Raw genomic sequence first — 12,238 nt, forward strand, 5'->3', positions numbered from 1 at the left:
AAAAAAAAAAAAAATATAATTCGACTCTTTATTTTTATTTTATTTCCCCCCCCCCCGGATTAACACTCGGAATGGACAGAATACACAGACAAAAACCGGAGGTGCACAAAGTGTCCCTCCCCCCCATCCCCTTCTCCTATCTCGTTCGTGATTGGTCAGAAATATTTGGCGGGAAATTAACAGGCGCCAACCTTGTCAACCAAAAAAACAAACAAAAAAAAACCCAGAGGATTCCTGAATGGTGCTCTGATGACGCAGGAGATTTCGATGACGGAAGCCGTCGATTCTGCTGCTGACGTCGGGAGACGGTAGCCAGACGGCGCGGTGAAACAAAATGGTGGCCAGATTGTTCGCGTTGGTTTAAAACGCCCTCGCTACAAAGACGTTTTTGATCACAATAAGCTCGGTCGCGTGGCTAGTTTGATTATATTAGCCAATACAAAGGAAAACACGTTGGTTCTTAATTTTCATATAAAAACTTTTGAACTAAAGTTGTCTCAACTTTTTTGGCGGGAAGCAGCCATATTGGATTCGGAGGCTGAAGCCAGCTGGGAATCCAACTCTTGGTTGGTCTTTCTGACTTGGAGCTCGTAAATTGCGACTTCTGACCTGTTTTCTTTTTGTCTGACGGCCTGATTTTGACATCAGCCCGCGTAAAATCTTTTTTGGCGGGAAGCAGCCATATTGGATTCGGAGGCGGAAGGTGATGCTTCCAGGAGATCGTTGTGCTTGTTTGGAAAATGTGTTTAACTCAATACTTTTCAGTGGAAACAAAAAAAAAAGGGTCCAAACCGTCATGGCTGTCTGGCCAACCGCCTCCAGAGACTTCGTTATGCCTACAGATCTAATATCGGTGCGCTCGTACTCAAGACAACACGATGGCACAGATTCCTACGAAACCACATTTTCATTTCGTTTTTTTTTTTTTCCATTTTATTTTTTTTTCTTCTCGCCCTACATTCTAGATATTTAGGACATTTACCATCAGCACGTTTGAAAGAACCATTTACCCGTGGAACAAACCGAGGAGAGCTACAAGGACGAAGGTATTTACAATCGAAATGCCAGCCACGAGAAAATAAAAGCTACTTTTGCATATCGAGTCGCTAAAACTACTTCTTTTTTTAGTTTTTTTTTTTTCTTGCTTTTTTGTTCCCACGCCCCCACCCCCAAAGCTGAAGAATGCAATAATAAAAAACAAAACAAAACGTGACCCCGACAAAATAAAAGCTCATCGATACATCCAGCTGGACGTTTAGCTCCGCCCTGCCCTGCGTTTGCGCCAAGCGAACCCGAGTAAAGCTTCTGAAATTGAAATTTTCGATTCATTCTGACTTTGCTGTAAGGTGAAGATTTCGGGTCATGTTGGACCCGAGTCTGGTAGAAGCTTAGCATCTGGGCCCCGAGCTCCACGCGACGAGAAAACCGTGCTTTTCGCAGCTCTGGACCGAACAGAAAAGCCTACGAGGCAGCAGCGACTCGTGTGCTCGTACATCCTTGCGGACCCTGATAATGGGACATTCTGTCCAAAAGGAAGAAAAACAATCCGGCTGTTAATTTTCCACAACGAAGCCTACATTCCCCAGTCAGGAGGCGGCATTCAACCCCCCCTTTTTTTTCTCCCTCCTGACCAATCTTGACGGAGACAAACGTTGAACAGATCCATAAAGTGACCTGCAGCTTGGTAAATGGTTAAACAATCGTCCACATGGTGAGCAGTTCGGTCGAAAAGTCAGTTCATGGTCTTTCAGTTTTTGGACATAATTGAGCTCTGCGTGAAAATAAGTCCGTGAAGACACCATCTAGCGATCCCGGTAACTAAAATGGAAGATGATCTTCCCGATCTACCTTTGCATCAAAGTTTTCTAACAGGTGGGTCTTCAGAGACAACCATTACGATTGTTTCTATCTTTTACGCATACCTTTTGGTTAGCTCATTGACAGTTCAATTGACTGACATATATCCAGAATCCGTGTATGGTTCCGTTCTTTGGGTTTTTTTCATTTCAAAATAAAATTGCAAAAACAAAACAACCATGTTTTATTTATTTATTTATTTTTTTCGTTTTTAAAACGAAATTAGAAAAACAGCAATTGCAAAAATAAAAAAAGGGGCACGTTTTGGGTTTTTTTTAAACTGCAATGGTTAAACCAAAGACAAGCTTTTATTTTGTTGTTAATTCAACGGGACCTTATGGCAGAACCGGAAATGAAGACCTGAACTCCCGGCACGTAACTTTTTCGGTCACCAGCAGGTGGCGGTAATGTACGCCTTCAGTTTCTCGCCAACCGCCGTTAAAATCCACCAGAAGAAGAAGAACTTTTTCAGTTAGCGCTTCAGAATCTACCAGTTTAAAAATGGATCCGTTTGTCTTATTTTGAAGGAATCGACGCATTTCACTGAGAGCTGATGATCTTACCGTCAACAAGATTTCTTTCATATTCCAAGTAATTAAATCAGTACATTACCGCCACCTGCTAGTGACTGCCGGGAGTTCAGGTCTTCATTTCCAGAATTAACAACAAAATAAAAGCTCGTCTTTGGTTTAACCATTGCAGTTAAAAAAAACCCCAAAACGTACCCCTTTTTTATTTTTGCAATTGCCGTTTTTCTAATTTCGTTTTAAAAATGAAAAAGCCAAAAAAAAACACATGCTTGTTTTGTTTTTGCAATTTTATTTTGAAATGAAAAAAAAAAACAAAGAACGAACCGTACACGGATTCTTAAGCTTGGACCAGCTTGGATTCGTGCTCAACTGAATGACGGCAAATATCCCAAACCATTGTCCCGCCACCACCATGCTCGAGCTGTTTGGGCCGCCGCGACGTTGCAAACCCAAGCCTGCCTTGAACCTCAACGGGTCCACTTCTGGCAAAATGAGCCACGAGAGGACTATTACGTTCCGATTCTCCGACTCAAAGGCTTCAAAATGAGTCATAGTTTGTTGAAATTTGGCGATTTTGTAACCTGGTGACGAGCTAGTTGTGTTTACGAGAGCCTCGGTTTAAAGAGTTGTTAGTTGTTGTTTTTTTTTTATTATTGTTGGTCTGGAGTGGTTTCTTCCAGCTGTACCCAAAGTTCACAATGATGCTAAACATTATACGAAAGCATTTCCCAGGGATCGGGGACCTTCGTCTGCAATAATGAGGGCGCCGCTTCGGTTGGTCGTGGTGAAGAAAGAGCTGAGCTGAAAGGCAAAACTCTGGATTTACTGGTCTGTCTATGTTCCAACCCTCACCTGCTGTCATGAGGTTTGAATCAGGACTGAAAGAACGAGATCCTGGATCCAAGCAGCTGAAATGAGCTTCCTTTGTAGGGCGGCCGGACTCAGCCTCAGAGATAAGGTGAGGAGCTCGGAGTAGAGCCGCTGCTCCTCCTCGTAGAAAGGAGTCAGCTGAGGTGGTTCGGGTATCTGATTAGGATGCTCCCTGGACGCCTCCCTTTGAAAGCTTTCCAGGGTCTCTTCCCTCGGGGCAGGGATTATGGATCCTCTCCAGCCTGGGAATGCCCCGGGATCCCCCAAGAGGAGCTGGAGAGCGTCACTGGGGAGAGGGAGGTCCTGGACCTGCCGCCTCCACGACTCGACCAGAAGTCGAAGATGGATGGTTTTTCCCGTGGCTACGGCAAAAACGGTCCATTTTAAAAGAAATCGTAATGGTCGTCTCTGAAGACACCTGTTAGAAAACTCGGGAAGATCATCTGCTATTTTAGCTACCAGGATTGCTAGCTGGTGTCTTCACGGACTTTTTTTTTTTCAAGCAAATCTCAATTACGTCGAAAATCTCTTCTTTTTTTTTCTGCCAGCATGGGGTCACCTGCGTTCGCTACGCCAACCGGCCTCGATTGCGTCCCGAGGTGTAAAACCAAATCCGCGCGGAGAGAGCGCGCGCCCACTAAGGGTTTTGCGTCGCTCTTCGCCGTAACCCTTGTGTCGGCTTCCCTCGCCTCGTCTTTTAAAGCGGCAAAAAAACACAAAACGTGCCAAAAAAGACCACCGAGACAACAGTGGTGTGGTGTTTTCGCAAAAGGTTCTCCGAGCCCAGAGACGTCCCGCTTTTTATGACTTTGCATAGCTGTAGACGCGTAGCCATGCGATCGCGACTTAGCCCTGGCTCGGTTTTAGGTTCTTTAAAGAGTGGGCCTGGCTAAGGCTCTGGTTCTTTTAGGTCAAGGAGGAAGCTGGCAAACTCGGCTCCAGATTCAGCCGTCGGTTGGGGTACAACAGAGGCCGCAAGACCCGACCTGGACTTTGACTTTCGATTCCACGATTCCTCGGTCCGCCGCTCAGCGCTACGAACTACACGGAGGCTTCCTTGTAAAAAAAAATAATAAAACTCTGCTATTTGGTTGTTCCTGACCTGATTTGGCTGTTAAACCTGATTCCTCCGATTGGCTGAAGCTCTGGGTGCGAAGCGAAAGCAAAAAAACCCAAAAACGGCTAAGGAGCTCAAAACGCAGGCAAACCCTAAGGAAGGAGCCCTAAGGAACGCGGTCCGAACCGCGTTCTCCGGTCGGCTCGTGGCGAGGACACGCTTTGCCGACCGATCAGAGCGTTACCAGAACCAAAACAGAAAAACAAAAGGAGCACCAACCCCCCCCCCCTTGAAGCCAGATATCACCAAACCAGCGACTAAGGCGTTGTAGGTTTGTTTTTTTTTACGTCCCGCTCGACTTCCTGTGCACTCCCGTCCAGATCTACGCCACCTCAATCCGTCAAGAGTGTGAAACGTTTCCTAAACGTATTTGGCTGAGTTCTTCACCGTAACCAGAACCGTACACCCCCCCCTTCTGCTTGACTCTATAGCACCATATGAATATTGTTCCCACAATATAAAGGGGTAAGGGATTATTAGACGTTGGGTGTGTTGTTGTTGTGTGTTGAGCATATCTCCCTGCTGCAGAGGAAACCCTGTGTTTGTGAGAATGTGTGAATATGTGTGTGTGTATATGTGTGTGTGTGTACACTAAGCACATCTCCCTGCACCGGAGACTTGCATAGCTTCTACAGGACAGGAAGAGCAGCCGTCCCTTTTTTTTTTTTTTTGGAAGGAGCCATTTTGGCACCGCCTCGGGGCCGAGAACTGAAAAGGCAGCGTGCTCGAGTTTCGAAAGAGACGAGTCTGCCCTCGTCGCACCATAAGTACACGTGTGTGTTTTTGCACGTTTGCACCATGTGAAGCGTGACCGGCAGCCAAACGGAGCTCCTCGCCGGGCCGCGGCGGATGATCCGTCCATGTTGTTCGTCGACTAGCACCAGAGTAAAATAAGTAAATAAACAACGTGAGCGCGCTCCTCGTCGGCGTCGAATGGTTGCTTCGGCATTACCGGTGTGTTGTTTTTAGATCTTTAGGAGCGGGGGGGGGGTTCTGTGGAGACGTCATGAGCAGCTAACATCTTACCTGTCGTAGATGGCTCTTTGAACGACACCGGTTTGGGGAAAAAAAACAAAAAAATCGACTTTATCCCGACCAGACAAGCGAGCTAACGGCTAAAGTGTACTGACGCTGTCTTAAAAACAACTCTGGAATAAAAATGTTTGTAGCGGTTTATGCTAACGGTATCTTATAAACCTTGACATTTTCCGAAAAGTGACCAAAAATGAATATTGGAACATATTGGAGCTTTATTGGGATATCGCAGACCTCGGACCCTTAGTTGACAGTAAACAAACTATCGTGGCTATTTTATCAGAAATATGATATTCCTGCTGGGCTACAGCTAGCTGCCGCCGCCGCCGCCGCTACGGCTGCAGGATTCTATATAAATGAAGTGAAATAGACAAAAACGTGCAGGTTCTTAAAACAGAATTCGCACGAACTGTGCTTTTTCTGGGTGGGGGACTTGGAGCCGTTTCAAGACGGCAGCAATCGGCTGCGTTCGGACTAGCCGTTAGCTCGTCAGTCTGGTCCAGCGTTAGACTCCGTTTGTCCGAATCTTGGGTGTTCAAAGAGCTTTCTAGAAGACTGCGAGACAAAAGTAAGGGTGGAGTTGGTTCACAAGGCGTTGCTTCATTTGGGGTTTAGTCAGTCGAAAGTTTGGAAAAGATGAGTCTCTAGAGCCCTGCTTTGGAAATAAAAATACACATTTATCTTTACTTGACTATGTGGCAATCAACTTTCGAGGAAATCGAAAATTTGACTTTTCTTAGTTGCTTTTTAGGTGCAAGAGCTCTAAAAAAAAAAACCCCCAAAACTCTACGTCAAAGTGAGGAAGCGCTCACTTTGTCCCCGAGCTTGGAACTTCACGTACGAGGGGCCGGGGGTTTTCGAAAACGGCGGACAAGGCGCAAGGAAACCTCATCCAGGCGCACGGGCGACACTCTTGTTGCGTTCCCGCGGCCGTCGCGTCCACCCCTTTTAACTGGGGGATGGAACAGACGGAGAAAGAAAGAAAGAAATCACGAGCCGCCGCCGCCCCGTCGCCGGAGGAGCTGACATCGGACGAGGGGGTGACGAGTCATTGCGGGGTGTTGTGACGACTGTTTCGTATCGGCTTCACTCGTGGGACGCGACATGACTAAGACCTCACACAGAAAATATTAGTCACGGCTCAGAAATAATTAGTTTAGGATTTGCTCCCTGTTACAAACTGGGAGCTTTGTCATTTTTTGTTGTCTAGCGCTGACGGAAGCCAATTTATTGACTATTTGCAGAAAGTCTAACGTCGTGAATCAAGTCATAAACCCAATATAGCACAAACACGACTGTGTCATAAGGATGTGCTGCAGTAAATATATTAATAATAATATAGAACCATGCTGAAGCCACCAAAGACTTCTTCAGCTAGCGTGGAAGCTAATAGTTCTGCCGTGTTCTTATCATTCATTCTGAATTTATGAACAATTTTAATAAACTGGCTTTTTGTGTTTTATAAAGAGGGATTATACAGTTTTGGAGTTGGTATGTGAGCCCATATATTAAAAAAAAAAAAAAAAGTTATCAATTTTAGCTTTAGCCTAATGCTAACGCTTTCATTTTTCCGTTTCTTACAGAACAAATGGGTAGTTCTGCAAAATTCTGAAATGCCGTGCTTATTTATTTTCTAAAATACTCAAATTTATCTGTTCTGCGAGCTTTAGAGATTGTACACGAACCGGTGTGCTGGATTTTTTAAGACGGGTGAACAATTCTCAGCTGAGCTTTTAGCTTTAGCCCAATGCTAACGCTTTAATTTTTCTGTTTCTTAATAATAATTGATAATTGATAATTGATAATAATGATAATTGAGCAGCTTTGCTAAATGCCCTTCTTATTTATTGTCTAAAATGCTTAAATTTATCTCTTCTACATGTTTTGGAGATAGTACATGAACCAGTGTACCACATTTTAAAAAAAAGAACAATTCTCAGCTGAGCGTTTAGCTTTAGCCTGATGCTAACACCTTCGTTCCTCTGTTTCTTTCCGAACAAACAAGGTGTTTTGATGTTAAATGTCGCGCTAAAACAGTTTCTAAAATACTTACATTTATCTTTTTTACTCTGAAACGTTGTTATGAATCAGTATAACAGAGTTTTTAGAGAAGGAGAACCACGGTTATGTAGGTGTAAACACAGGAACAATTCTCTGTCGAGCTATTAGCTTTAGCCAAATGCTAACGTTCTTTTTCTGTCTTTGTCAAAACTGAGTAGTTGTGAATGATTATTCTGCTCCTAGACGTTATTATGAATAAGTTTTGGAGGTGATTAATCAGTTTTCTACTAGTTAGCCTTTATCAGTTGAACTTTTAGCTTTAGCCCAATGCTAACGCTTCCGCACACAAAGAGTTAACTAAAGTGGAAAAAATAAAATAAAAATTAGCAATTAAATTCAGTTAAAGTTTTACATTTTATGTCTGCACATGGCACACCAGCTAGCGTTTGTTGCTAGGTTTCCTTTGTAGCCTAAACCTTTTCATTTCTTTTGTCGTTTTTGAGCAATTAAGTGTTGTTTGCTGAAAATGATTGGGTTTGGTCAAATGCATTTTTAGGAACTGCTCAGATTTATTACCTTTAAATAAGTAATTTGACAATTTTGGCAATAGGTGTATTTTCTGAGTCGACGTAAATTTCCTTGGTGCAAATTTTTGTCTCAAATAAGTTGCGGTTTACCGTCCGAGCCCACGACACCGACGTCAGCGAGTCGTTTTGCCGGAGTTTTTGTTAGCTTGTGCTCTCAATTCCAAGTTTTGCTGGTGTCGAGGACGTATTTTCTTTAAAAGGCTGATTCTGTTCAGTTATTACTTTTTTTTTAATATATCACCCTTCTGGTCACATCCTCGTAGTGTGCTTGTATGAACGTAGCGTTCCCCTAAAACGGCGGACTTTTAATTTGTGCAAGTTGTGGCGTTCCTCTGTGTCGTTCAGCTACTTCCTTCCTCCCCCCCGAATGTTTTAATCTGCGAGGCTTGTTTAGCCGAAGGATGAGGTCTTATTTTTGGTAGCTGCTTTGAACCAACTCCAAAACGTGCCGTCCGAGTGCTTCGTCCGAAGTCACAGTACATGAAGAAACATCTGTTCTGCACATAGAAAATATTTACACTATTTTTTGACTAGACGACATACTCACAACTCCTTTTTTTAATTAAAAGTGACGGTGTATTTATTTATTTTTTCCTTTCTTTGTCCTGCATTGATTTATTCTAGTGAAACCCCTGAATGCATGACGGCCGCAACAAAAATAGCATGGTCTGTTTTTTTTTTTTTTTTTTTTTTTAGATTTTTCTTCGTGAAGAGAAGACCGAATGAAGAATGACTGGAGGAGCAGAACGGAGGAAAAAGAAAAAAAAGGAGGTGAGAACCGAAGAGATGGACTCGTGCTGAAGGAGCTTGCTGAGTCATGGCCATGGGACTTGCGGGCTCTAAGTGCCCACAAGGAAAGTATACGTGTGTGTGTGTGTGTGTGTGTGTGTGATTGAGTATGCGCGCACATAGACACGTGATTGCTTCGATGCGAGTGTGCTTATATCTGTTTTGTGAGCGTGAAAATGGCTAGAGAAGATTTATTCTCTAAATTGGATCAATCACATATACGTACATTTTTATGGTGCTGTGTGTGCTCGAGAGTACTTAGGTGTGTGTGTGTGTCAGAGTGAGGACTCGTACTGCAAAAGTTCATACAGCAAGGGTCCGTCACGATAGCGGATGCCCACAGCAGCAGGCGTTATGTACTGCAGGATGTTTATAGTCCTCCGCAGGCGCCTGTCGACGTAGTGCGCGTCCCACGCCGGGTAGCGCTTCCTGGGCATGTCGATTTTGATGAGCGGGCCCTCGGCCTTGGAGGCGGGCGGGGCCGACCTCACCTGGAAGACGGGAAGACACGTCTCGGCCACGTCCTCCTCCGTCTGCGACTTGGCCATGTGGGCCGGGGTGGGCGGCGCACTGGGCGGCGCCGAGGGCGGCAGCGGGAGCCCCCAGAGCAGCTGCGCACAGCAGGACGAGGCCGGGCTCGGCTGCAGGTGGGCGGTGGCCGGGTGCAGGAAGCCGTAGTACAGGAGCATGACCAGGACGCCCCCGGCGAACGTCAGGTAGACGCTGCACAGGGCGGGGAAGGCGTACGAGTCGGTCAGCACCGGGTCGCGGTAGGCGTACCTGCGGGGCAACAATAACCTGAGACACTGGACATTTATTGGCAACTTTAGGGTCTTCTAGTAGCATTTCACATCAAACCGAATTAGTCCTGCTCCGTAGTAAGTTCTCAAACAGAACCTAAATCGATTTGTTGGGGATTCTTTTCAGCCGTAGATTAATTCAAGTTTGTATCTTCGGTAAAAAAGGTATGGCATCAAAACCGATCACGTAAGAACTGGGTTTTTTTTCCAGTTCAGGCCCTGGTTCTTATAGTTTCATCTAGAGTACCAGGGCCACGAACGGAAAAACGGGAAAGTCTGAGATCCAGGGGTTGTCCGGTCTTTACTCGTCCCTCAAGAAGCCAAACTTTCTTTAAGTCTTCTAAAGCGGCCTTGATCACGGGTTCTTCGGGCTTCCTGAAGGTCCTTTCAGAGACTCTCTTTGGGCTTTTCCCGACCATTTTTACAAAGAAGTGGCGCTCGTTAAGCCACTCAACGCCGACCTTTAAGTCACCAGGGCAACGAAAGGGTCGCTCTTCGATCGCGGGGTGTCGCACGGCTCGGTTCTTCGCGGTCCCGGCGGTTTTACGTACGACTGCGTCTCCCCTCGATGTGGGCGGGATCGTCTTAGCGAGTTTCAATTCTCCTCCGATGTCATTTTTTTTTTCTTTTTTTTGGCGACACCCAGTAATGGAGGACATCGAAATCTATGGTTAGTCATACACCGGTTTAAAGGGAGCCAAAGAAGGCTTATGTCACCAAAAAATAAAACTGGATCAAAGCAAATGGCGGACGAAAATGGAGGCTTTATCCAATCAACAGCTTGGCTCGCCTCGCCCGGAACCTTGACCAGGTAGGTCCTAAGAACCGAGCTGGAAGCGGGTCAGATCCCCCAATGGAAAGCCTCAGAATCGGAACCAGCTTGACCCAACTAGGGCCGAGTCAAGCCCATGGGAGAAGCGCTAAAGGACCGACCCAGCAACGACTTAGCAAAGAACCGATTATAAACTGGATCTTTAAGGTTCGCCCTCCCATTCTTTTTGGCCAAATTTATGAAAAATACCAAGGACAGCGCAGTTTGACAGACGACAAAGTGATCTTTCAAAGAGCTGTGAGCTAAAAACCTTACATGCGATAGTTCCAAAGACCTTCCGAAAGCCTGAAAACCGTTGATCAAGACCACTTTTAAAGATTACAAGTAGGTTTGGATCATTGGAAGCAAAATGGAAAGAAATTAGAAGTGGTTTGTAGACAATATTGTCTTACAGAGATAGATTACTGTCTGTGTTGGCCATTTTGAACAATTCCACACAGGAATGCTCACTGATAATATCCACTGTTCAGCCTTCAACGAATTTGGAGTTTGACTGGAAAAATGTAGACGTACGGACGATTTTTGAGGAATTATTCTGGTCTAGCCGCCTTTATTCATTGCCTGTCTTGCAACGTGGGCGCCATTTTGAACCTGAATCAACCTCGAACCAATCAACGGACAACGCAGTCAAGAGTTCAGTCTTGAAGACTCACCACAGGCCAGTAAGGATGGAGTTTTCGGCCAGCACCACAGTGTAATACGCTACCATTCGATAGCGCGTCCGGCCCTCCTTTACGTTGAACCAGCAGAAGATGTAGACGATGCCGACCACCATGTTGAAGAGCACCTCCTCCCACTTGGACATGCAGAAGTCGGTGCCCCCGTGCACCACCCAGAAGGCCATGGCGCACCAGTGGACCACCACGAAGATGCCGAAGTAGATGTGGAAGAGGGAGGCGAAGAGGGCGAGGGCGAGGACGCGCGACGAGATGGTGAAGAGGCGCCAGAAGAGGTGCAGCAGCGCCCCGCGGTAGCTCATGCTGCGCTGGTCGTCGCGGGAGTCGCGCAGGAGCTTGTGGTAGGAGGCCAGAACCCAAGCGAGAGAGAGGAGGGACGCCAGGGAGGAGACGCCTACAGAGGCGGACAGAGGAGGGTTACGAGATTGCGCACGCCAATTACAAGGTTTGAAATGGCTACAACGCTGTCATTTCCTACCATTATGTTGTAGTTTAAGATTACGGCATGAAAGGCAGCGGCTGATGTGTGTTCCTTTAAGGAACGGTCACCCTTTTAATTGGCTCATCAGGACAACTTAAAAAATAAGCGACGATCTTCCATTTTGGTGTGTGGATGCGTCCTAGGATAAGTAAGGTTGCTATTTAAAATTGGGTTGCTACGTCAAAATTCAAGATGGCCACCCCCATATACGTGTGTGTGTGTGTGTATCTACGTATGCATACATACATATCTCAGACCCTCCAGGATTTCGCGATGTTACGATCGCAACTATTAACGCAAACCAAGCAAACCCCGCGAAATCGCAACTTTTTGCAACTTTGCCCGAAACGCCACAACTTTAACCCAATATTTATTGTTTCTAAAGTGATTCGCCACCGTTTCTGCGGTCTAGTCTCGTCTTTGTGGGTTTGTGTAGAGTGGAACACAAAATAACCCCAAATAACTCAGACTCACACGTGACGTCACTTCCTGTTAACATCAGAACGCCGGGAGCGTGCAGGAGCAGCGACCGAAGCCAAAATGTGCGCTAATGCTTCACATTTGCCCACAAAGATTTCAGCAAACCAGTTTCCTCCCCAGCTGCAGCTGTTTTGCACGTCCTGCAGTGTAATCATGGAACATAAACGCATCGACAAACACTT

General features: G+C 45.7%; 2 protein-coding genes across 2 annotated transcripts in view; one reads left to right on the forward strand and one right to left on the reverse strand.

Moving 5' to 3' along the window:
- gckr (glucokinase (hexokinase 4) regulator) overlaps positions 1-12,238 on the forward strand; it is a 42,123-nt gene that overhangs the window by 2,630 nt on the left and 27,255 nt on the right. The window contains exon 2 of the mRNA XM_017434073.3: positions 8,694-8,768. Coding sequence (XP_017289562.1) covers positions 8,727-8,768 — 42 coding nt within the window. The 5' untranslated portion in view covers positions 8,694-8,726. The remainder of the gene's footprint in view (positions 1-8,693; positions 8,769-12,238) is intronic.
- The window catches only part of LOC108246497 (XK-related protein 6), an 11,224-nt gene continuing 6,249 nt past the window's right edge, over positions 7,264-12,238 (reverse strand). The window contains exons 3-4 of the mRNA XM_017434076.3: positions 11,072-11,489; positions 7,264-9,566 (exon numbers count right to left, since the gene is read on the reverse strand). Of these exons, the coding sequence (XP_017289565.1) occupies positions 9,062-9,566; positions 11,072-11,489 (923 nt within the window). The 3' untranslated portion in view covers positions 7,264-9,061. The remainder of the gene's footprint in view (positions 9,567-11,071; positions 11,490-12,238) is intronic.

The sequence above is a fragment of the Kryptolebias marmoratus genome, linkage group LG23 (genome assembly GCF_001649575.2).
Source record: "Kryptolebias marmoratus isolate JLee-2015 linkage group LG23, ASM164957v2, whole genome shotgun sequence".
Lineage (NCBI taxonomy): Eukaryota > Metazoa > Chordata > Actinopteri > Cyprinodontiformes > Rivulidae > Kryptolebias > Kryptolebias marmoratus.